General features: G+C 41.2%; 1 protein-coding gene across 1 annotated transcript in view; it reads left to right on the top strand.

The window, feature by feature from the left end:
* The window catches only part of negr1 (neuronal growth regulator 1), a gene marked incomplete at both ends in the record, with an annotated part of 159,386 nt that extends 133,548 nt beyond the window's left edge, over positions 1-25,838 (top strand). The window contains one exon of the mRNA XM_080033034.1: positions 25,738-25,838. Coding sequence (XP_079889160.1) covers positions 25,738-25,838 — 101 coding nt within the window. The remainder of the gene's footprint in view (positions 1-25,737) is intronic.
* Positions 25,839-27,212: the final 1,374 nt, after the last annotated feature.

Raw genomic sequence — 27,212 nt, 5'->3', positions numbered from 1 at the left:
ATTATCACAATGATCCCAACGTACAATTGTATTTAATACTAATAAAAGCTTGATTGAATGCATAAATAAGTGTCACGACTCGAGGAAGTAGGATCCTGCAAATACTGAAATCAGTGTTTGCCTGAAAAGTGGAAAATCTCTCAAAAGTGTATTTGGTAACTACCACAACAGAACTCAGGAAGCTCCCTGAGCCTTTAATCATCCAGGGAATAGAAGTAAAGATGGTGGACAAGCACCCAAATCTACGAAAACCTGGACTGGTTAGTCATTACTCATCTCCCTCAGGAAATTGAGTAGCTTCAACATGTGCAACAAGCTGCCAAAAGTCAGTGGTGGGCAGTGCACTGTTCTTGGCTGTAGTTTGTTGGGGAGGCGGCATCGAGGATGCTTATGCCAGTACATTTGGTAAGGGAGTTCAGCTCTTTGTTTGGACTGGAACCTCACAGTGTGGAGGCAGTGGCAGAGAGAAGATGAACCCCGTTCTGAAGAACCCCCTCGCACACGCTCCATGATAAACTGTGGCAGATGGACAGCGCATTCAGCCACCAGCTCATCCCACTAAAGAGCAACACAGGATGCTTTAAGCGCTCACTGCCATCCAACCAAAGGCACAACAGCAACTGTGGCCATAACATAGTTTACTTGTCAGGGACCATGTACAAAATAACATTAATCTCACAGAGAAAATATATGTTGTACCAGATATACTGTATACCATATTGTGTTGACAATGAAGGTATTTAGCTTGTTTTATCTTTCACGCATGGATGTATTTGTATTTACCTGAACATAAAGGACTGCTCCAATACTCCAAAGCAGTTGGCTCAGTGCCACCCAGTCCTCCCAAAGACATGTAGATCTGTGATAATAGCATATACTACCACAGGCTTTCACTGCTGTTTATTTCTGCATATCACTTGACAGTAGAAAAACAATGTTCTTAATGTTGTTCGGAGCCCCATTTCTTGTCTTTGCACAGCACAGTGTACAGTGCGTCTGGTTCAGGGAATGTTATATGCATTATACATTATGTGTGTGACTTTGATTCCCTTGTGTCATGTTAACTCCCAAATAAACAAACTTCAGGCAGGCTGAGTTTTACTAAGTGAAGATGATCACTCCCTTGTGAAACCTGTTCTTAGCCCTCATTTTTCATAGTGCATGATTATTAATTTCTTTTTCTGGCATAGTCAGAACTAATTACGGGGGAGCTAACTCTGGTGCTGTCATCTTGGGAGCCTAGCATGCGCAGCATTCATTTGACCCCTCCCCCCGACCCAGCATGAAGAAGTAGGAGATTAATGTGTCCATCAAGGTGTATGTGTCTTGGTAATACAGTGGAGTAGGTCATAAGAAGATCCATGATGTGGCAACCTTTAAGCCTTGTTAACTTTTAATCCAGTAAGGTGCCCAGCATTTGTCTTCTTTACATTTAGTAAACAAAAGAGTCCAATCAGTTTCTGTATATAGATGTTTTGAAAGTCTCATCTGGTTAATGAAGACAATTTTCTGATTGATTTAGAGCAGGGGTAGGTCATATATCTTTCTTTATTCCAGGTCCAGAGCGCAGCATCAAAGAGATAGTTTACCTCATTAAGTATTCTTCCAAAGTCCTCCAAAATTCAAAAGTCACTCACTGAGCTCCCCAAGGCTCAGGGAGCTGTATTAATCAAATTATTTTAGTGAGCATGTAAAGCTTCTTTAATCAAAGGAAATTTGTGTCTGAAATTGGGGTAATGTCTTCTTTTGAAGATGAGTTTAAACAAGGTTAGGTTATGCTTTTCCTCCTGTAATTCTCTACTTTATCTGATGTTGATACAAGTTGGACCCTAAGGCACGTTTTGTTGATATAACACTGCACAAGGCCTTTTTAATAAATAAACAACTTTGCATTTTTATCTGAAGTTAAATTAATATCCTCTCTTGGTTATCACTTTGTAAATATTAGACTAACTATTAGTGGAAAAGCTTCTACACATATTTAGTCTGTCATTAAAACCCTGTAATGTGAAACTTAGCTGATTAAATCTGCAGGAGTCTGTTAAAAATACTGTTGCAACATTTTCTAACTTGAACTCTAATACATAATGCATCTTTAGTTGCGTTTATTAAAGTTTAATAACTTTGGGACCTTTTTATCATCCTTTTTTTCATTATTGGCCTCAGTGGGGATTAATCATGATAAAAGAGAAACAGTTTGAAGTGAAATTTAAGTTTTCAGATGTTCACTCAGTTCAACTGACGTGCTCCATTGTGGATGAGCATGCTGAGCCTGCTGAGCCTGAATATTGGTTGGTATCATATTAGTCTGGCTTGCCGGGTTTCGCCAGTGTCTATAAGCGCGTATTTCGGCTACCAGCGTAACTCCCCCCCTTCATGTTGCTTGCTTTTAGTCTAGCCACTTCATTGTACAACCTACCCCGGGCAGAAATACCCTCATAAAATGAAGCGTGGGGGTTTGGATTGAGCAGCAGACATACGGGGCCCTATTCACAGACAGGGCCTAGATTAAGCCAGGAGTAGGCCTTAATGTGGACTAGTTAAACTGGGACGTTTAAGTCACTGTCATGGATATGGCTTAAGTTTGGCTTAGTTTGTCTGAGACTATGAAGTCCTGGAGTAAGGTAAGTAAGCCTGATTGTAAACACCTGCCCATGAGCACATGCTGCTGTTCCAACGGTGATCATAAAAACCCGGAGTGGAGCTGAAACACCATTGCTTGTGAGAAAAAACAATGGCAGAGGCTAAAAAAATCCCGTCAATAAACTTTAATGAATTTGAAAAAAATCTCTTAAAAAAATTGTTTGAAACCATCCGGTTATTGAATCTAAAAGCCATACTGCTGGGACTGAGCAAATAAATAGTTGGGCCACAATTTGCAACAAATTAAATTAATTAAAATGTTACTAAGACACCAACGTCAGGTTATCTTCATTATTATCGGTATTTCACATCTTTCTCATTTATAATTTTGACATTATATTTAAGGATATCTGCACTGATAGACTCTGTGGAAAAACCCGAATCTCGCCTTAAAGAAGAGCTTGCCACAACCTTTCAACAAAGGACAAAAAAGATGACGTTGCATGAAAGTTAGCCCGAGAATTCCATGAACAGAAAATGCAATATCTGAAGGAAGTATGACATGAAAATGAAAATAAAATTCTACAGGTGGAATTGGACATTATTTAACCTTTATTTTAACAGGCAAAATTGCTTGAGGTCAAATGACCTCTTTTCCGAGCAAGGCCTGGCAGAAAATGGCAGCAGTTAGAATGAATGAAATATAAGACAAACATAAGAAGAAAGCACAGACATGAGAAAACAGAGACAAATACATTCCAGAAGGCGAAGAAGAACAACAATTTTGAGGCAATGAGAAAAGTTTTAAAAATCATTCTTAGTGATGAGTTCCTGCAATTTGAGTGTTTTTTTAATAGTGTTCCAGGTGGTGGGAGCAGAGTACATGAAAGCCCTCTTCCCAAACTCAGTACGGGTTCTGGGGACAGAGGTGGAAAGAAAGTCCAGAGAGCGTAAACTGTATGACATGAAGTTGGAAGAGACGAGAGAGCTATGATTCAAACAAGATACAGTACTGAGACAATTGTGATTACTAATCACAGTAAGGATATAAGTAGAAAATAAAAGGTGTTCATGTTGTGTTTTGTCATTTTGTTATTCATGTGTGCCAGTATTTTAAATCACAACAACCACATTTGAAAACCGAATTGTTTTCGACACTAATTTTATTATGCTGAATACATCTTCAATTTAAATGCATCCATCTAATAAGATCAAGCAAAGTTGTTATTTTCAGTGCATTTTCCATATTGAAAGCGGTCTCGAAATGTAAGTTCATCAAATAAATGTTTTGGATAAGACCTATCCATAAGTCCTCTTCTGGCTGGCCTCTGCAGTGGGAGTTGGTCTTCATTTAGATATTCCAAATAGTCCATGATCTCTCACAAACACCACTAAACTGAAGTTAAACCTGCCTCCTTGGAGGATTAATTTAAATTCAAATTTAGACCTAGAGTAGCTCTAGTCGTCAGTCTTGCAATTGGCTTTGTTTAATCCAGAATAGCTTTAATCTAGGACTATTTTAAACTGAGTCTGTGCAAGTGTCTTTGAATTAATCCAGCTCAACAGGCATTTTAGCCTCGGACTAGGTTTAAGCCTTGTCTGTGAAACCGGCCCTATAACTAGCTAGATTAAGATTTGTGATTTATGGGACATTGGGCCGCCGTTGTTAATGTTACTAGAGTAAACACTGCGTGACTAGTTCATTCCCGTTAAATTATCCCGTGAGCTCCTCGAGGGTTAAGGTGTATGGTGTCTTGACATCCTGGTGAGAAAGCAACTAACTATGTTTATTCCTTTTGTCTTTAATAGTTTTTTTTTTTTTTGCAGTCGGGATTTAGCCATTTCTCTGACAGCCTCTGAAAGTGCAGACATTCCAGCAAAACAATTCCCCCTGGCACTATTTTGCACAGACACCGCTGCTGCTTCCCGGGCTCAGCCCCGCCCTAGACGATTGTGATTGGTTTAGAGAAATAATACTATAGAGACTATACTACTTGCTGTAGTTTGGCCTGGCTTTGCGAGAGTAGTATCATATTGACTTAGAGATTCACTTTATTCCCTTTGTTTGAAACAGCATATTTACATTGTCTATAGGGCAGTTATCAATATGTTTTCAAATCAAAAGTAAATTAAAGTAAATTATATTTATAGTTGTATTTTCAACAAACTACTTCTCATATTCACTCATTGACTGCAAGTTATTTAAAATGTTGAACTTAAAAGCTAATTGCTATTCAAAACAGAAAAGCATATGTATCTTTATACATTCAATGTTTACCGAAAAACAAATGATTAGCAGGAAGTCTTGCTGCTCTTGGGCCCTGCAGCAGTGCATACTAAGTTCTTGCAGTATGTCCTGTAACATATGCTCCAGCATATGCTACATGTCCACATGGACAACTGGAATACTGTTTATTATTGATAAACTAAAATCTGGGTCATCCTGAAGTAACTGGTGCACTGGAAAATGTGAAAATGTAAATATTCACAGAGGGGAAAAACCTAAAGAATATTCAAGATATAATTGACTCTACTACACAGTAATATGATGTTGCTGCCACAGCATGTCCTTAATTTCAATTAGGACTATTTCTGACATTGTGCAGGTGAACACTGATACCTAGAAAGTGTTATTGAATTTCTTGGATGTCATTGAATGAGCTGAATAGATATGGTTGTCCTTTGCTTCACCCCAGCACAATCAATAACACAAATCACTGTCAGTTAGTAAACATCATAAATTACATAACAATATATTCATTTGTTCTACAGTTATTTTCACACCAAACTTACCTCACATCAAATTGTGGTCGTTTCAGACATTTCCACTTCATCAGATAAGCAATGTGACACTCTAGGTGAGTCAAATAGAAGCAGGTACCAGATTTTAAAAGGGTTTTTTTCCCCATCCCGTGGCTCCAACACACAGCACAGACTGCCTCCTTTCTCCTCGATTAAATCTCAAAACCATATAATTCAACCTCTGCTGAGTTCCCAAGTTTGAAGTGAACTAAAGTCATACCAAAACGGTGTTTTTTTTTTTTTGTTTTTTTTTGTCACACAGATGTTGTAGATAAAGTATTTTCATGATGTGAACCACACAAGATTCCTGTGCATGGCAAACTGTTAAAAGCTTGACCAAACAACAGCTAAAAAAGGATTAACAATGGTAACGTATAATGTTCCTTTACACTTCTGTAGCCAGAAGCACAAGTCAGAAGTGCGAAAGTCGAGTTGCGTCAAGTGGCAATTACAATATGATTACTGACTACTCGGGTTTGTGAATCACCCGGGCTAATGGCAGTATAAAAACACTGCACTCATGAAACATTCAATAGGAGGGAACATCTCCCAGTGATAAGCTTACGTTGGGGTCTTGTCTGAGTAGACTGGTGCTGCAATTCCTAGAGGACTGGACTACAGTATTAAACTGCTCGAAGAGCCTCTAAAGTAAACATCCTTGCCTCTCTTTACCCAGCATGCCTGGTGTCAGACACACTGAGCTACCCACAGATAATCCTTTTTGGCACTGCATTTTCTAGCAGTGTTATCACAGTTATATGGTGGCAAGATCAAGAGCCCCACAAAACCCTCCTGTGCTCTTCTCTCAAGACCGCACCGCCACCACAACTCCTGTCCTGTACAGTTTGTTTTGAGGTGATATTGTGACCTTCCTTTTTTCAGGATTGCCAGGTCCCCCAATCATCTCTGGAAGGGCCTGATAAGCAGATGGCATGTCATCTATCATACTTGACCCCTAGATTCCTGGACAATGTAAATAGATGGTGGGTTTTGTCATGTAGTGCTGGAAGCTTGTGAGCATCCCGAGTATTATCTCATTTTAAAGCTCTCCTGAGTGTTATGGCACATACTCGGAGAATATAAAAAAAAATAAAAAATAAAAATGCTAAATCAAGGTGCAAGTATTTCCGGACTTCATTTTATTGTTCTACAGTCCCCATGCCTTGTGAAAACATTTGCATTGCAATACTGTAACAGCAAATGTTTTTTGTAATGGCAACCATAATTTCCTACATTATGATTGCACACAATATGATTGCCATCATTTGTTTTCTCTCTGTAATTCCTTTTAATGAGTATGAATCTATGAATAAAGGGACGTGTTTTTTGCTATTTGGCTGAGTGGTACTCAGTTGTTTGTGTGATATTTGTCATAACGGTTTAGGTTCTCTTTTACTGTGGATGCCTGGGCTTTTTATTACAGTGCCCTCAAACACATTGGGAGTGCTAATAGTGATTAGTTTAATGTTGGAGATAGCTACAATGAAATTGGTTTTATGTTTTACTGAGATGGGAAGGGTGCTCTAAAGCAAAGTGATATCTTCGTATTGGCTTTGATTAAAAAAATTAAGTTGCTATCCATAAAACAAAGGATGATATATTTATCCCTTGGAATTATGTAAACATATGATGATTTAAACCTCAAGTTTTTGCCATGTAAATTAAGCTAAACTAGGCAGATAAGGGTGTGGGGTGATTAGCCAACTGTTAAGGTAGTAGCAGTTGCTAGTAGCAATGATAAAACTACTCTGGGACTGTCAGATTAACAAATATACAAAAATGATCTGTCACTAACAAAGATAACGTTAAAACATTACAGTCTGCTAACAGGCGATGCTCTCTAAGGACTCCAATTGCAGAGGATATTTCAACAGCCCTGTAGTCCAAATCATATACTCTTTCTTTTTTCTATTCTACATACAACAGTTTACAATAAAAATAATCTAGGTAGCATGCCGTAGGCACACAATTGGAACATACTATGACTTATTTTTTTCCATCATAACATTGCGCCTCGATATTGCCTTATCCAGGGCCGTCGTATAGGGGTAAAGGTTATGACGATTATAAGGGCCCACACAGCCCCCAGTAGAATCTATGACAAAATGATTATGCATACAGTGAACTAATATATAATCATACGAATGATTCCGAATTAAAACAAAGCCACAAGTCATACAATATTCTAATTTTAATCATTTCAATAACCCCCTTGGCCCCTTCTTAAAAAATGGTTTGGTCCACCCCGCGGTTCGTTCTTCCTCATTGGAATTAAGTGAGCGCGAGCGAACTCCAGCAGGCGAGGATGCCCCCAAAAAAGCTTGCACCAGAAAAGAGTTGAGAAGGAGGTCAGGAGTAGGATATGAGCAGCAGAGCAGGGGATCAAAAACTTTTTTTCTAAGAATGGTGAGAGTAAAACTACAGAGGGAGGCTGAAACAATTAGCCTACTACTTGTTCATTCATAACATTAACTTTGACGGGGCGCAGGCTGGAGCCTACGTTAGCTGTCATCTGGCCACGCTACACTCTGATCAAGTCGCCAGTTCATTAAAAAAAAAAAAAACTAAAAGAAAAAAGTCGTCAACTATAACTGAACGTTACTACTACAGTGACTATGTGTTCTACACATATTACTGTCTGACAGTGCTCCAGTAGCCTATGCGCCCATTCAGAGGCTGCATTGAATTGTACCATGATGCATTCAACTTCTACTCGGTAATTATGAGCATCTAACGATGGTCAGTTACGTTCAGGGCCGTCGGACTGCGGACAGGCTTGGGGGGCCCAAGGCAGAGGGGGGCTGCACCCAAAAAAAAAATTGTTTTTTTATTTTTTATTTTTTTACTGGCTCAATATAGGCCCCTGATCTATGAAGGCCCAGACATTTTTTATTTAGGAAGATAAATATACATTATCTATAAATTATTCCAGAAAATATTACTAAATAGGAAACAGTTGATTTAGCCTTAGTTTTCTTCTCAAAGTGCACCAGATTGATGAATTTTACTTTAACATTATAAAAAAAATCTTCCAGGGGAGCATTCCCCCGGACCACCCTAGAAGGTCCAGGGTCCCCAACACAGTCTCCCAAATTCCTGTGAGAAACACGGTGTGTGTGCATGGTTATTAAGAGTCTTAGACCAGGGGTTGTGTTCAAGTACGTGTAATGATTTGGTCATTCGTCAATAGAAACATTGTGTTGTTATCTGGCTCGGAGAGGGACCAGTCACTCATACGTTTTGGACTATAGACAAACATAGCTTTTACATGTTTGTATTGTAAGACCACCTCTCAGAGGGCCCATCAGGACTTCCTGTATAAGGGCCCAGAATTTGGTGCAACGCCCCTGGCCTTATCCTATATATCCGTCGCATCCCTGGTTGTATTCACACAGAGGGTCCGTCGATGGGACATCACTCGATTTTGGGTCAGAATATCCCAAATAGAATGCTGATTTCAACACTAAAAATGTTGGCTGAATGTATTAGGCATCTGGGTATTTTTAAGCATACTCAATCTGACCACAAGAATTCTTGCACGACCTTTGGACAAAAGTGGTAGTGTTTTAGTTATGCCAGCTGTAGTTCCTGGGTGAGCGTACCCATGACAAAGGCATTAAGAAAAACTATATGAATACAATTATTTGCACTGATGGTCTCGTTGGCTGTTACATCAGATCATCAGAGGAAAAATGTGACTGTTTCAGAAATATTTAAAAGTTCCTCGTAGCACCTTTAAACTTACTTCCTGGTTAAAATCGGAGGCAGGTATTTTCAGTGCAGTCCCGTAACTAATCACTAGGGGCAACCAAAGTGTAGTAACCATAGATAGTATATAAAAGGTAGTAGCTTCTTTTTCTTCTTCTTTTAATTTCTGTCTCGATGCATTTACGGCACATTGCCTCCCACATTCACTACTTCATTATCCCAACTGAAGGTGGACAAAGTAAGGTTATTTTAAATGTTTCTGGGTTTTGCAGAACTATCTAGTGTTGATATTCTAACCAGGTGAGAGAGTCTGGATGTATATAACAGTGTGAGCTAGAGCACTTAAACTCTGTTGTCCTTCGTGATAATGTTAAAAAAAACTTTATTTATTGGTCTGCTTTAGCACTAATAGAGTATACTATATCCGGACATTTATTGGAGCATTCAGAAAAAAATTTGGACTCCCACAAAGGCCCACATACGTAATCTTTTTCCCCTAACAGATTATTTGTCCTATTTATGGGCCTTAGACTTCACTGTTCCTTTACAAAGCATCACATTTCAGAGCTGCTTTTCACCTTTTTATCAGTATGTGATAGAAGCAGCAGTGCTTCTCTTCGCCACATCAGCAAATAATTCTACTTACCCCACATCTCTCTCACAAGTTACTCTGCCTCTCTGTTCCCTCTCTATCTATCTCTCTATCGTTCCCTTTCTCCCACATGCACTGCTCTCCACTGTCCTTCTGATTATCTCTCCCACTTTGCATCTCCTCAGGAGTGCCAGCCATTAAATGCAAGCCTGGTTTGGCTGTCAGTGCCACACAGAAGAACCACACCGATGTGCACCAAATCCATATTTAATGTCTTCAGAAGAACAAAAAAAAGTATTTCAAACACTCCATCTTCTATGGATATTTCTCAGTATTTGTAAGAATAATAATGGTGGGTGGGCATTAAAACTGAGACCTGTCACCGCCTTTCCAGTTTTTAAATTGTGAAGAGGAATCTTCTTTCTTTCATGTGTTTATTCCCACCTCTTATTTGAAATCTTGTTGCAGGTGGTTCTTTTATCCCTGCTGTCACAATCTTCTTTTTTCTGGCACAACTTCTCAGAGTTAGCAGGTCACCAAATCTCACACATCCACCGCTATATGCAGTAGATCAAAGTGTATTATGCATTGTAGCTCTTCCAGGTCTCTGACATCCTTCCCTGTTTTTGATGTTGTATTTACAACTCTTTTCCTCAACTGCATTCTTCCTCTTACATGGAAATTGTGGCAAATAAGAAGAAAAGACCAGAGTTGGGAAGTCACTGTTAAAAGGACAAGGAAAGTGTTTTTTTTGTCAATTCCAATCTTTTTCCAGCTTTAATTGGCCCTCTCCAAACAGCACACAGGGTGATTAAATGGACGACTCAGTTGGAAAGATGAGTTTTGGCGCACCCAACAACAGACAGGACTCTGCAATTGCTGTGTGATAGCTGGAGCAGAAAATGGATTGTCATTTCCTTTTATGACCACGAAAGGCTGCTCGAGAGATTCAGTCTTGGTCCATAATTGAGACACCAGGGCATATTCTCTATCTGGACAGACTCTATTGGTTAGTGCATTAAGGAGGATGATTGAAGAAAGCCATACACGTACAGGATAGGCAGCGGTAAATCAGAAAATATGTCCTTTTTGGCCAACTTGTAGTTTGCAGTGGGTTCACACTGTGCAGTGCTTTAGGTCTTCCCTCTCCTCATCTCTGGTGAGAGCACTCTTCAGCAGAGTTAAATGGGTGTAATTTTGAGGTAAAATGGAGAACACTTTTAGTAGTAATGGAGAGAAGGCTTTGGACATGCTGTCATTGCCCTTACAGCGAATGCACTCTTCATGCCTGGCTCAATTGTAAGGAGGCTCTTCTCTGCATCCCTCTCAGGTTTGGTATTCAACTCATGAGAGAGGAGAAGCTGAGGCAGCATTCATTAAGACATCAGCTGGCCTCTGCATATTCACAGACCTGCGGGTCTTATGGTGCTTAGTCCTGCCATATCTTGCAAAGCCTTACAGCACTCTTAATTTTGGGAATTTAAATTTTCCACTGTGTGTATCCTACTGGATTCACTCCTTAAAAAAATATTTAGCGTTTAGGTTTAGCTTTAGATAAATAGTAAACCATCTAATAACCATATTGCTGTGGCATTCCTTGAGTAAACATTGTTTCGTCCATTTTTCAGGTTAAAACATTTTTTTCCGCTATCATAGGATGTTTTAAATGTAGTTTTGGTCTTGTAAATCTCTGGGGAAATATGCTGTTGATACATATTTTGTAACACAGTTTTTGTTGAAGAAGAAAGCATTGCCTCACACTGCAAAACACTGAATATTTATTACACACATTTTTGTCAGGGAACTCACATTTCCAAAAAAAATTTGCAAGCTTCACTTGTGACTTCGAGTGTCAGGCCTGGGCAGGCTGTTTTTGGGTTTCATATATATTCATATATGACAGCTGGCTGCCAGCAGATTACTGGTCTTTCATGTGATTGTGCCAGAGGGGTTGAGTCTTTGTTGCCAACTATCCTGATAATACTCAGAATGCAGGAATTCTACCCACCCATGACATGTCTCCTTCCCATGTATTTGAATCTTGGAGGCAGGGGGCGCCTATATGTCAATCCATGATAAGTGTCGGGAATTACACAGTAATTAGTTTGCCCCTTCTAAACAAACCCTGACTGACACTGACAGTGAAAGACGCCTGAGGAGTCAAGATACTGTGCCCACTGCCTCCGACAGCAACCTCTGCTAAACCTTGCCTCCTGAATTTGCAGGGGAATAATTCTTCTAGGATTTGTTTTACTTGTATAAATCAAACATACAGACATAATGATATGGAGCTGCATATGAGCTGCTCTTTTGTTGTTAAGTCTGTTGCTCATTTTCTTATCTTTTAAATTCTGCAGGAAGATTGTTGACATTTCAGAGTTGAAATATGTTTGTGCAGTTGATCATAGCAGAGGTGGGAAGAAACTGATTACATTTACCCCCAGTTACTGTAATTGAGTCGTTTCTTTGTGTAATTGTACTTTTACTTATATGTTTCGTTTAAGTACTGTACTTGACTACATGTTATAGCACATCCGTTACTGAGTAATAGAAAAAGAAACAAATGCAAAAATAAATGCAAAAGAAGACTTAAGAATTGTTTTAATCTTCATACATTTTATTGTAACATTTATACCGAGGGTGTATTCTTATAATTGTTTCATCAATATGAGGAAGTACCTAGATTTTCTACAGTATTTAATTAATTAAATGATCAAAAATCTAATATTCACATCTGGTTATTTTAAGTAGTGTCAGGATGGATTTCCTAAAAAAAAATATCATGATAACTACCAATACCATGTTGATTGACAATCTTATCCAATCTTATGTGTCAAACTCAACTTGATGACATGCACTAGCTTGCAAACCTGAGAAAAGTACTTGTGACAATTTGTTTGGGGCTCATCTGAGTTCAATTGCTGCGTACTCAGCTCGCTCCATCACTCCAACTTGACACCTACTTACGACACTTGCAGGAAAATGCCCGTCAGTCATCAGAGATGTGACTGTATAGGCAACTTATTTTCATTTCATCCATCTTTGGCTGAAACAGAATTCAATCTGCCTTTTTATCAGAACAGCCTGGATGGCAACAGCACAGCTCTAACGGCATATCCTCTCCACTTTGTATGCAAGATCGCACTGGAAGAAATTTGATAGGACGGCTCACAAGTACTGCTAGTTCTTAAGTAAGGCTTTCCGCACTTTCCTATCTTTGTCCATGGAGATTTCTAAGTGTATCCTCTTGACTTGCTGCACTTGTTTCACCTTCGAAAAACTTTCAGTTATTGATCATGTGGATCCATATATGCTGTCCTTATGCCACAGCAAATACTGTTGTCCACTGTCTTTTGGAAATGCACCCCGGACACCTCCCCCTCATCTTTTCTTTAATTCCTTCTTTACTTCTTGTCTCAATTTGATGTCTGCTGTGACGCCCCCTCCGCCCTTCCAGGATGAACTCTGTGCCCGGTACAGAAGTACTGCTGCACAGTGTTGTTTTAGTCTGGAAGACAATTATCTCTGAGATGCCGTAACAGAGAAAGCTTCTCTTCACGACAATTTCCCCCAATTCCCTTAAAATCAGTTCACACTGCCCATCACACATTAAATGCTACACACTCTTTTCTATGCACCAAGACACACACTACATCACACTGACACATACAGGTACCCCTAAAGCATTTTCGCTTTTCATTTTCTTAAATTGATACTATTAAAACTGTGGACTTGCACTGAAGTTCATTTACCCTACACACACACACATAGACACACACCTCTTCAATCACCGTCACAAGCCTCAGGAAAAACCTTTCAATCTACCGAACAACGGATGAAAGTATCTACAATGAACCACTCATTAAAATCTCAGAATATGCATCACTATTCTCTCTGTTTACTGCAAGTCTTCACAATCTTTTTATTGACAAACCACACCTTTAAGACCTTGGAGGTTTTTTAAACGCGGTTAGAAAAGGTCATGACATTCAGAAATGGCATTCTCTTTGGGGAAATGACTTAGATGTCTGGCCGTTTAAATAAGGTTACTTCTATTGGCTCAATTTCCAAGCTCTTTTGGCGTCCTCTGCAATTGCCAGCCCTCTGCTAAATGCTAAAGGTTTTCAGTGCAAGTTGGACTGGTGTCACTGTGTGTGATTCCCCTTCCCCAGAGGCCAATAAAGAATGCAGCACAGGCTTGCACACACATGCGAACACAAATGCAGACATGCACTGTATTAGCACTCACATGGAGAAAGCATTCCCATTTGGAGGTGGTGCCGTGTGTGCATGTATGTGCATTAGTTGTGGGTGGCTGGGGGTTGGTTGTTGCTGACAGTTAATGATGGACTTCTTCACGCACACACACAAACACTTTTATGCAGCCTGCACAGCTATCTCAGATCCCCCCTCCCCTCCTCGCTTCTTCTCAAGCAACCTAGAAATTGAAATGCAGCTGCTTAAGGGGAAAGCCTCGGAGGCCTCAAACAGAAAGCATTAACCCTTTAGTATTCCCCTGGCCTTGCAGATGATGAGTTATTCAAGGCTTTGGACAAGGATCCACCTACTTTACATTGACTAAGGATGAAGAAAGGTCAGTGAACACGTGAGAGATGCTTTTGGCTAAATAATCTCAGGACTCAATACACCAAGGCCGCTCAAGTGATAAATGGCCCCTTATTTTTCTCCAAGTCCCTCCTTCCTGTTGAATAACAGTAACGTGTATCAAGCAATCAATGAGCTGAGCTGCTCAATTCTAACACAGGCCAGCGTCCTGTCACCATTGACACAGTTAATTAGCACCAAAGAATCCCAGGCGCCTTTGTCTGAGAACATTTAGACGGAGACGAAAGGATTAGAGCATTCTGTGTTTCATTTATTATTCCTAATGCCATCTAGCATGGGGAGATCTTAGTGATGGTGGGTGGCTCCCAGTGGGCCCCTTGCCACAGATCTGCATCCCAACTTGAAACAGCCAAAAAAATGTCTCATTCTGTCATTCTCCAGAACTGAAAGCATTCCTAGCACAGATCAGAACCATGTGGGATAATTCCTTTTTCTTTGAATGTTCGTTTGCATTGCTTTTATGTCTGTCACTACATACAATTTAATAGAGTGAAATTTACATTTGCAACTAGGGCTGTCAAACAATGCTTTTTAAGTCCATATAAACCATGTAAAGCAATGCTTACCGGTTTATCTTGAGTAGGAATCAAATAAATGCAAAGAAAGTTAGTTTATGAACCAATATTTCAATCCAACTTGTTGTCTCTAGGCCTGGCTCTGCACATTATGAGGTGGTGTTGATGTAGTTACGTGAAATATGATCTGAAATCAACACAGAGGGTTTTGTTCTGAAAATGTCTTGGGTGTTTTAATGATATTTTGGGTTTTGACTTCCTCTCTTGCTTCAATCTGTTCTTAACTGAATTGATGCGACGTGCTCTGGCATCCCGCACAATTTGTAGAAGCTGAAACTTTATCTTTTTATAGATGTCTATCTTCAGCAGGAACCACTGGACTTGGGGCATAGTGGATCCAAAAACAAAAGGCCAAAGCCAGACAAGCTTCAAGCTAATTTTATTTTAACTGAGCAACTATTCAGTCTTTGTCAGGTATTGTTTTGATCAATAACTCGACGTCATTGTAAATGAGGGTCACCCCTCAATTGGTCTCTCGAGGATAAATAAAAGTTAAATTAAATTAAAATGATCCAACGAGACCTTTGTTAGATCGACACGGTTGAAATAAAATTAGTTGGAGCGATCAGTGAGTACAGTATGCAGAATTATAATTCTGAATTTTGTATTCACTATTTTCTTAGTTTTTTTAAAGAGGACCTATGATGCTTTTTGACTTTTATGACCTATAAACGTTGTTATGATGATTCATAGTCATGCTTAACCATACTAAATTATCAAATAATGACTTACATGCATTTCGACGTATTCCCTGCTGACCGTCTGGGGTGTCTGTGCCTAGCACTAAACACTATTCTAGCCAGTGGAGAAGTCACGTCTTCAGAGCGGTCTAACCCTTTGTAACCCTGTGACGTCGCATGTAACCCTGGGACGTCACCACGCGGATGTTTCCATGTATGGTAATGCTGTCACTTCCCTGTTCGCGTCTGCCTCGCGTCTGCCTCGCGCCCTTATAGGTCCATGCTCGCGCTTCCCGCCACTGAAAGTGTTCCGGAAGGAAGGTAACCAATCACAACGGAGTGGGGTTTGCAAGAGGGGGGGGGGGGGGGGTGATGGCCGATGCACAGGCGGGGAGAGCGGAGATTGCCGAAGCACACACACTCAAGTGTTGACAGGACGTGCTGGATCGCCAAAATAAGAGAAAGAGCTTCCCGAAAATCTACATAGTTTTTTGTGATGTGATTCGTGTCAGGTTGCTCTATAGCAGTGTAAAACAAGAAATTAAGACCAGAAAATTAGTATAATAGGTCCTCTTTAAGCAATAAAACAGAGTTTTTGAAATTGACAGATGGTATTAGCCCCTTTCATATTGCAGTTTTGTACCCTCTAGATTATGGCACAATTGCCTTTTAGGGTATGAATGCAGTTTAATTGAAATGACATTTCTCAAGCTCAAATTCCATGTCCCAAGTGCATCGAATTTAGTTCATGAGAACTGCTGAATGTGAATGTGAATCCGTCTGCTCAGTTTCCAGCTTCACAGGGAGATGTGTGTATTTTACGAAATATATATTGATATTTGCTGCTCCTGGTACACAGCAGAGTTGAGCCAGGGGTCAATCCACCAGTCCAATTTGTCGGTAAACGCAGACTTATTCCCCTCAGTGATTCCAGTCAATAATGTTTGACCTCATGTGAAAAACGGGAACACAAAGGCAGAGAGAGTGGTACCCGCACATACTTTGGAGCTGCAGTCACCAAACACAGTCCCACATCAAAGGGAAAGAGCATGTGTCACCATAATCGCTCTTGGTATTTATGAAGCCATGCAAGTTGCATATTGATAGTGTCAGTGTGGCAGAGAGGATAAGCCTACAGAGGAAAGGCTGAAGTGGATGTGGAGTGTGTGTGTTTGTGTATAGGTGTGTGTATGTGTGGGGGTGGGGGGGGGGGTTGTATGTGGGGTAGAAGATAAGAATTAAATGCATTTTCTTTTTCGGTGTGAGGTGATATTGTCTGCCTTGTATCCATGCTACCAAAACATTTAGTCATTCCACAGTTAGTGTCATTAAACAGAGTGCACACAAATGTTACTTCCAAAGGAAACGCGCTCAGAGTGGATGTGCGTCACCCTTAACTTTCAAATGCATTGTGTTTATTTGACAGCATTTCGTAATGGATCAAGCAACCTTGGTATGTCTGTTTTGATTTGCAGAAGGAGTGAAAATATAAAGCAGCTGAAAATACTTCCAAACGTTTTCAATAAGCCTTTTGATGCTGGAATTTGAGTTTTGATAAAGAGTATTTAAATTATGATATTGATCATTTTAATTTAGTAAATCTGCATATTTCGTAATACTGGTTCTTTGTGTTTCGTTCTTTGCGTCTTGAGCCAGCTGTGCACAGAAATTTCAGACAGAGAGCATCAAGGTCACACGTCCAGTTCACTGTATTTCTTCCTTAAACAAACTCTCCAGATTAACTGCACCTGACATCAGTGGCTTTTTAGTGCAGCCCATCTTCAGGACGGCACATTGAGGGGCACTTTACACGGTGAAAACGTGACAGTTTTCCCGTTTTTGGTTTAAAAAGAAAACCCGTTCAGACACAATTCATCTGACATCTTCACTCGTACACGTGTTTTCAGAGGAAACGGGACGAAATCGCTGTTGTACGCATGCCAAGCCAATAGTCAGCGGTGACACAGCCTAGTAGATAGCTCTTCCGGTACAATTTGATGCATAAAACCTTACTGTAACCGAAAATTAATGCCACTAAAGCCCCTATCTCACTGGGCTGCGACTGTTTGCGACCAGTTGGAGACACAAAATTGCGACAAAATATGCCAATTTGCGACAATTTTCACTTGCAGTCTCACTGAGTTGCTACTTACGACACATTTGCGAATGTCCTTGCCTGGAGGTTGCATTTATGTCTCACGAACGTCGCAAGAACGGAATGTCAGTCTAATATTTGTCTCAAAGCAGTCGCAATTTAGTTTCATATGTCGCCAAACACTCGCCAAACCCTCGCAAAGTTGTCTCACACTTCTCGCACTTTCTGACTCGCGGAGACTATATTGAGAAGGGTTTGCGACGCGTGCGACACACCTGCGACGATTGTGAGACTATTTTGAGACTGATTTGTCACACACTTTTTTTGAACATGTTCAAAATTCATGCGACAAGACTGCGCGGCTCTGCGACTCATGCGAGGAAATTGAGACCTCCGCGAACGTTTGGAGACTCGTTTGCGAATGCAGTCTCCAACTTGTCGCAAACAGTCGCAGCCCAGTGAGATAGGGGCTTAACGTTCATAAAGCGGTTGGTGTAAGCTTGGGGTTACAAGTATTGCAAATGACAAGCTTTCTGTCCTCTTATTTCACCGCATAGAACTCGTGAAAACAGAAGACATGCTGATAGTGAAGGGGCTTTGTGAGCGGCTACTTTCCTGTTAGGCGTACTTCAAAATAAAAGTCGACTCACGTTTGTCCAGTGAAATGCTATTAATGTTTAGCCAGTGAAATGCTTTTACTGTGAAGCCGTAGCCTTAATGCTCCTTTTGTTGAACAGTAACTTAACCGCTGCGAGCTGAACTATGGATAGTGTTTTTTAATGTAGAGAGAGCCGTGTCCCTGGCATATAGAAGCTACACACGTTTATTTGGCTAGAAAAACCGGCAGAGCACAAATCTTTCCCCAGACAAAGTGGCCGGTGGTCTCAATAATTTACTAATCGCTTAGACTAAATTGGCGAGTGTTATATTTGAGCCCTGCACGACACTCTCCGCTGATCACAGTGATGGTGCCTCAGAGACACCGTGCATGTTATGTTGTCTTCTAACTTTATAACTCGCGTGTGGGTATTTTGACAGCAAATGTTATAGACTACGCATAGGCCTACGTGAAGTGGAGCCGTGACGTCAGCGTTACCAGGGGAAATGGTTTCAGTGTTTACAAGAAACCAAAACCGTTGTGTTTTCCAAAAAATCCTCCCTGGGAGGTGATCTCAAAAACCTGCGGTTTCATGCCTGCGTTTGCTGTTTTCATGTAAATGATATAGTTTAACCGCGAGAATATTTTCGCGCATGCACCGTTTCGTGTTGTCGTGTAAAGTGCCCCTGAGACTACAACAAAAAAAGATAGTTTTCTAGTTTCAGTAAAAGAAAGGGATTAATTCTCATTCCAGACTGCAATCTCCCGAAGCTACATGTGTCAAGAGGTTTATTTGTGTAGCACTAGCGCATCATTTTGTGCTTTTGTTTTGTTGACTGATTTTTCTTTATTGTCCACAAAGCTGCCGCAGTAAATATTGTGGCAGGATACGCTGGAAGGTTGTGAATATTAATATCCACTTATAAGACCTTGAAATGTTAACTACTTTGCAGATCCCTCAGTGTTTAAATCAGAAAGGGAATAATTCACACACAAACACACACATAATGTGTGTGTGTGTGTCTCTGTCTGTGTGTGTGTGTTTATGTGAGTGTGTGGACATTTGTGAGAGGAAGGGCCTGTACTGTCTCAAACTGCTGTATAAAATATCACTGTGAATCCATGGTGCTCACTTCAGGACACTACAGCTTTTATCTGAACCTCCCGCAGGCAGTCAGCAACAAGGTGGGGAGTAGAGACTGGAATGCATTCTCTGCCTGAGGTTTTGTCTTGGCGTAATAAAGGAATATTTCATGCCTAACACTCACATAGCCTATGGGCGTACACTATCTAAAGCAGACTTTTAGCAATAATTAACGTTAACATATGGCATGTGCCTCTCCTCCACCCAGCCTGAGCTAGAAATAATCCACTGCACATGCTAATCACTTGGCAATTGATTTGCCCCTTTTTGGTCCAACAATTTCTGTAAACCGCCGAATTGATCCGAGAGAAATCATTTAACAGCTCAGGGTAGGTAAATATGAACAAATAATATGGATTGCTCTATATACAGTTTGACCATCTGAGCAAATTCTGGCTGCAGATTGTGTGTTTGTGAACAGATGCACTGCATGAGCATATTCCAGTCAGGTCTAGACAAGCCCCAGGTAAAGTGTGATAACTACGCAGTCTGCTGTGATAAAGTTATCCGATAGCCATCACAAGTGAAATGCACTTAACCCTCCACATTCAGGCCTGCTCTGTTATCAGCACCATAATGGAAATTGATAAAAGAGAGCTGTCTTATCAAAATCCCACATACATAACAACAGGGAATAGCTATTTTAGGAACCTACAGACGTGAGATGGGCAGAAAGGAGAAGGCAGGAGGAACGTGTTGCCTCCTGGAGATCAGATGGTATGAGGCTTTATTGATGGCTCATGAAGAAGCAAGTTGCATTGGGTTGTAGTCAACACTCTTCATAACTGGCCAGATGTCGCTGTCGTCACGGCCACACAGCAGCAAAGCAGCTGACTAAGCGACATCCTTGGGCCTGTAGCAGGGCTTGCACAGAAATTAAATCATGATAAGAATGTCAGGGAGAGACAGGGAGCATGGGGAATTATTAGAGAAAGAGGGAGTGAGAACACAAATATAAGAGTGAGGTTATTATAGAAACAGTGTGAGAGAGAGAGAAAGAGAGGCATGAAGTTTCTACATGCTGACACTATTTGTTTGCATCTCGGTGCATATTATTAAGCCTCTAAAATTAAACAGATTTAGTGGGAGCAGCCAAAGTCATGGAGTAATTACGCTTTTGGAAATACTGTGATAAAAAGACTCAACCCACACTTTTTCCCCCTTTTGTTTATTCCCACAACGTGCTGATGTGGGTTTACCCTCCACTTTAAGAAAAAGAATAGAAAAACCTACCAGGGAAAATTCATAAAACATTTTAAAAATGGAGATTTATCCATCAGGCGTGCATATAAAGTACATCATTTGCAAGTTCATTGATTTCCCGCATAAAGGATGTCCTTGAATTGATAGGTGCAATAAACATACAAGTAGGTCACTCTGAATTTTGGATTCTCATGAATGCTAGACTCATACCTTCACTATTTGATCCAAATAAAATAAACACACCTACACTTTCCATTTGAGAAGGCTGAGGAGGATGATGAGCAAAGTGAGAAGACCGATCAATAATGAAAAGGAGCAGTATCTTTGCTGAGAACGCCGGAAATGTCTCCTCTGTGGAGATTCCTTCCTCTCTAGCTCACACTGTGCTGAGGGCTCTCTTATGTGTCCAGAGACCCCACAGAGGCGTTGATTAAGTCAAGCTGAAGGCCACAGACAGCCTGCAATCCAGAGCCCCCGGCTCACTCAGTAAGCTATCAGGTGACCCGTCTCTCTCAGCTCATTCACTCTCCAGTGAGATACTGATGCTGAGAGAAACTATTACAGCCCAGGCCCCAGCCCTAAAAGGTATTCTGCTGGGTGTTGATAACCAGCAGGTACCAGGCTGGGTAGGGAGGGGGCGGGGTAAGGATATGGCAGTACTGGGAGGCGGAGGAGGGTAAATGATCTCTGAAGGCCATCTTATTAATGGAAGCTTTTCATTACTGGCACTAATGTAGATGATTGGTGGGGCTAATGAGCTCGAAGGTCCGTGTGAATGAGGACTCTGTGGAGCAGCGGTGTGTGATGATCACAGTGGGAGACTACTGTGATGAGTTTTGAACATCATTTCTGGTCCGGATGAACATTTTGCTTGTACAAGAACAGGAGATATTTCGAGCGAGGAATGGATGAATGGGCTGATGGGTCGGCAAGTCAATTTTACACCGACTCAATATGGCAGGCTGCTACAGGCAAGAGGGTACAAGATGAAGGGTGGAGGGGACAAAGGTATTTCACTGTCATTGGACTGAAGTGAGGTAAAGCAAAGAAAATGACTTGATAACCTTCTACAAAGTGTTTGCACGCTCATCAGTGTGTAGGCACTTTAAGGACATTGAAGCGCGGAACATTCGTGGAAAGGTGCGGCATTCCCCCTCCCATCAAATGTCCCTAGCGCTGCATGATATTCCATTTAAACTTTTTACAGACCACCAGTGTAGTGCCCTGGAAGAAGAAGAAGAAAACCCTGCTTTCAGTCTGTTCTGAAATGTGTTAAAGACACCCTTGGTGGTGGCTGTGAACCTTGCATGTAGAGGGATTTAGCACGATTTACAACGTGGTGTGTACAGGATCAGTTCTGGCTCCGGATTGTCTCATGTGGGCTCTCTCAGGGGAGCTGCGAGGGGGAGGACCAGAGGCCACTGATTGATGGTCAAGGACACTGAACCCCTCCCCCCGAACCCCCTGCTCAGAAGAGCCCATCTCTGAAGCCCTGTCCTCGTGGGGATTGGGATGCTGCCCGGCTGGCTGCCGTCTGTGCATCGCTCGTGACAGCCTGCTTGCAAGATACGACCAACCCGTTCGCTGAACATCAAACGAATAAACCGAAGACTCAATCAAACACAAAAAACATAGGGAGATCAATCCTTCTCGCGCCTCTTGCATTTTCACACGTGCAATACGGAATATGCGTGAAAGCTTGAGACAAGTAAACACAAGTTTGAGGGTTTGTTTCTTAATGAAGCACATATTTTCACGAACCGAGGCGGTGTGATGCTTTAAGGGCTGAAAAGAGGAAGAGAAAGAAGCTAACGCTAATGAATGATAGTGTTCCAGGGAATCATACTGTAGGGCACAACGCTGGGGATGGTATCAACACAAACCCTCCATAGAGTTTCAATGTTGCATATTTAGGTATGATTCATCATGTGTGTCAACTATGACTGAGGTTCAGGGCCTTAGCATTTGTTGTGCATATGATATGTGGGTGACAAAACTGCTGTTGATAGGGATTCGGGAGGGACGGGGAGGGAAGAAGGACAAGAGAGAGAGAGAGAGAGAGAGAGAGAGAAAGCGAGAGAGGCTCATACTCCCAGCACACTATTTAAAGCCAATGGCTCCAGTCCAGGATCAGAGGCAGGGAACCAGGAATTGTTATTTTCTTAGGACTCTGGCTAGAGCTGGGGAGGCTCTAGTTTTTCATTTCAATTCGCTTGCAAAACAGTAATTGAAGCGTATCGCTTTCATCTCCACTTATCTCCTCCGCTCCTCTCTATTTTGGAGCACCGCTTGTCTTCCCAGCGTTAGCGCTTCTTGACACTGTTGGTTTCTCTATGATATATTGTCTAGGATTCTGGGAACTTCATTGTAGCGTGGTGATGATGTACATGGCAATTAAATTCAAAGCCCAAAGAGGTAGAGCTCCGTCAGAGCCCCCACCCGCTTCCTATCTCTCCTGTCCGCTCTTGCTGCCGCCTCGCTCTCGCACCTCTTTCAATCACTGTCTTTTTTCCCCCTACCAATCTCTCTCCTTCTTTGATTCTCCCTTCTTCTTCCCCGTATCTGTCTTTCATTTGCGCTCGCTTTTTGTCTGTCTCTGGCTCTTTCCCATTCTATTCCCTTCATGTTAATAAGCAGAGTAATGGCATAGCAGGCAGTTCCTGGTTGGGGAGTTAATTACAATGGCAAGTTACAACCCACACAGTCAAAACATTGGAGGCCCCTGCAACAGTGACACAGGGAGATATTAAACAAGCGCAAAATCAAACACTGTGAGGAGGCCGGAACTGCACTGACTATACCCCTCAACCTTGCATAACACTCTTCTCCTGAAGCACTGAGGGGTTTATTGTTCTGCTCTCCAGCCTAGTCGACATTAGTTATAGCAAAGATCCAGTAATTACCTTGTGAGCTCCCTGAACTGCTGCGTGAAAAGCAGTTGTGTACAATATATTAATGTGATTACTGCAGCATTTACTAAGCCAGAAACTATACACCGACACTGATCAGATGAGAAACTGAAACTGGGAAATATAGGGACATCTGCCTATTCCCCACCCACCACCACTAACACACACACACACACACAAACACAAACAACACACACACGCCAAATGATTCTGCTAGCGTGGCTATCACAATGCAGCGCACTCAGGCTCCAACAACAGTGGGCCGGCCGAGCAGGACAGGAGCTGTTGCTATGGTAACCATTTCTCAGCTCGCTCTCACAGCCCAGGAAAACTGTGTCATTATCCTGTACTTTGGATGGGAGAAGAGAGAGAGAAAGAGAGCACAAGAGAGAGAGAGAGAGAGAGAGAGAGAGAGAGAGAGAGAGAGAGAGAGAGAGAGAGAGAGAGAGAGAGAAGGGATACAAAGACTGAGAATGAGGTAGAAAGGGGAGACAAAGATAGAAAGGCAGAGACAAGGTGAAAGAAGAGGAGGGGGGCTACAGTTAACACAGGCCAGCGATGCATCTAACACACACATCATCAGAATTTGCACCCATTTGTGCTCCTGTACTGTCTACTTTTCTTTTTCTTTTTTTTTAAACCTGTCAGTGGGTACTATGTTTTTTACTCTAATAGGTAAACAACTTCAGTGCCGACAAATAATGCATGAAAATATCAGGTAACAGCGCTGCTTTTGTCAGGTGATAATGGGATGTGTGGCTGGCATCTCCTGTGAAAATTGCAACAAAAAAAAGATCAATCTCTGCAGCGTTGTATTTATTTTTACCACATCGACAGCCATATGCCGCTCTAATGAAAAGCAGCTCGCATCCTTATTGAATAAATACACGGCACACAACAACTGCACAGTATGATAACAATCCTCTTTTGCAAGACGCAGAACTGCGAGCTGTTTCTAACCTCAGACATGCTGTAAGAAAAGGACTTCATTCGTTCATGATTGAATCTGTGTGCGTATGGAATGCATGTGTTGTTATGTAGCTATTCGCTTTACTCGGTGTGTTTGTCGAGCGTGAGGCCCATCACAGGAGTTACATTGTGAACTAATTACATGGCCGTGTAAATGGAGGCACCCTGCTGATATGGGCTGTGCACCACATGATTTCCCCTGGTAGAACAGAGCCTGTTTGCACTGCCTTGCTGTGCTGGTGTGTGTGTGTGTGTGTGTGTGTGTGTGTGTGTGTGTGTGTGTGTGTGTGTGTGTGTGTGTGTGACCTGTACATTCAGGTATATGTATGTGCAAGTGTGTGCATGCATTCTGTGGGAGAGCATGTTTTGTAACCTATGAACTGGGGCGTTACTGAGCTACAAGCTTAAATGAGTATCTGTATGTGGGAGGCTTAGTAGCCCCCTCCAAAAGAAGAGGCTCTCCCTCTCTGCCCGCCTGACACAGCTCTCTAGAGAGACCTGTTCATATTACCGTGGCTGGTCAGAGAAACACAAACAGCCCAAAACAAAGCCACCTTCGAGAGGAACGTGAAGGAAAGACCTTATGTGATCCTCGTTTTTTTTTACTCTCATTTGCTTAGGTTTAGCAGCAATTATTTAGTGGATTTGGCCCTAACAGGAGGGGCCAAAAAAAAGAAGTTGATCAATTGAATAGTTTAATTTTAATTTCTCAATTTTTGGGCTTGTGATTAAATAGTTGTGTGGACTAGGTTGGTACCCCAGGTTGTGAAACACAGGACTATACTGCCTAACTGTAGTAGATGTTCAAACTAGCTCCACTTTGACCAGCTGCAACAGTTGAATGCTGCTTAAACTTGAATACATAAGTATTAACAATCTAATAATGTATTGCATGATAATACATGATTGTACATACAGTGCAATTTGCTGATAATACGTCTGTGACTTTACATGGCAGGATTGAAATGCAGCACTTTTCTATGGTTTAGCAATTTTACATTGTGGTTTTGGTATTTGTATTTAATCACAGGTTCTGAGACCACTGTTCCACTGAGTAGCAGCATTGTTGTGAAGTTTGAGTTTCTCTTACAAGAAACATACTCAAAACAGCAGCAGTGTTACAGTAATTGCAGTTTTTACAGCCTTCTTTGGAAGCATCATACCAAGCAGGCTGTGTCTTTCAAAATGGCAGGTTCAGTTGAATGAAAGTGCAATCACAACTAATCAGAGCTTCTCTTGTTTCCTGCCCACAGCACCCAACACTGCACCCTATGGGAGCACAGGAAGTGCGTACGTCCCGCTGGCCTGCCGATACCTGATCCTGGCTCTCTCCTCCTTCATCAGTGTGTACTAGCAGGGGCCAGCCCGGACACAATGACTGTCGAGAGCATTTATGAGTCCTTTTTGACATTGCTGATGGCTGGAATCCAATCTGGTACAGTTTGTTGAAAAGCCGTGTAGGGAAAATAATCAGCGTTACATTGTGTGATTTTCTTTCTTATTTGTGGCATTGTGTGGCAGGGAGTGAAATTTCCTGTAAATACTTTGATGGTTTTTATTATTATTTTAATTGTTATCATTATTTTAATTATTATTTCCTCCTTTCTTTTCTTATTGATTGACTAGGTTATGAATCAATGCTTAGCCCTACTCCACTTCCAATCATATCAAAAGCCCCAAAATGTCCGAAATGAGCTACTTTATTGCCTCTTTCTGTGGGAGATGATGGCGCAAAAGTTACATTATCATCCATTTTTGTACATGGCAAAAAAAAAGTAATTGTGCCAAGTCTCACAGCACACTGAATTACCATACCAATGTTCTATTGAATGTATAATGGGTTGTTGAACAAAGGAGTGATTTAGATTATTAACAGTATAAATCTGATTATGGAGTGTTCTTAAAAAATACGGGGAAAAAATGAAGAAAAGAAAGGCAGGTTTTTTTCGGGACCTGTGCTGTCATGATTACTCAATAGATGGATGAACAGTGTTGAAGGTGTGTTTTGTTGTGTTCTGAAATGGGTCCTTACTACTCCTGCCTGAAGGATTTGATCAGGCAGCCGTCAAAGTAGCAAAGTATACTGTATTGTATCTTTATATTTTAATATAGTGTAGGCTTTTGTTTTAAAGTGGGACCAGCTTTCTCATTCGACCAACAACATTAACACAGTTCATGACTTTTTACAGTATGAAGGGAGGAACATCGCTGCCCTATGTTTACATTTTTCTTGAAAATATAAATACAGTATATACTCCATTTTTTTTCAGTGAGTCCATAATACGTGAATGTTGGAGCAAACTGCTGACGTTGAGAAGAAAAGGCAAAGCCCAAGCTGAACTGTTTTAAGCTTTTTATTTGAAGATGCATTTCTTTGAAATGTGCCACTTCCAGTGAGCATCTGGGCAGAGCCTTTTGTCTCTGAAATTGTACCTGCTGGTCCTCTACTGGCTGAAAAGCCACAGCTGCACACTGTAGGTCACTTGAAGATTTGTACGTTAAAATTTGACATGATACCTAGAACATGGATTCTGGGAAAGCAGCATTCTGCATCATGGTATTTTATTTATTCATTTTTTAATGTTTTTTATTTTTTTTAACAGAAGACTCACTACTTAAATATATTACATTGTTTCAGTAACTATATCTACTTAATGTGCCAGTTTACAAATGAAGGACATCAAGAGAGCCAGAGGCCATGACACTTAAGATAACTGGCACCAGGTGG

Source organism: Ammodytes marinus (assembly GCF_949987685.1).
Source record: "Ammodytes marinus genome assembly, chromosome: 8".
NCBI lineage: Eukaryota > Metazoa > Chordata > Actinopteri > Uranoscopiformes > Ammodytidae > Ammodytes > Ammodytes marinus.
Note: the sequence above shows the minus strand (reverse complement) of the source record. Positions and strands in the feature narration are given on the sequence as shown.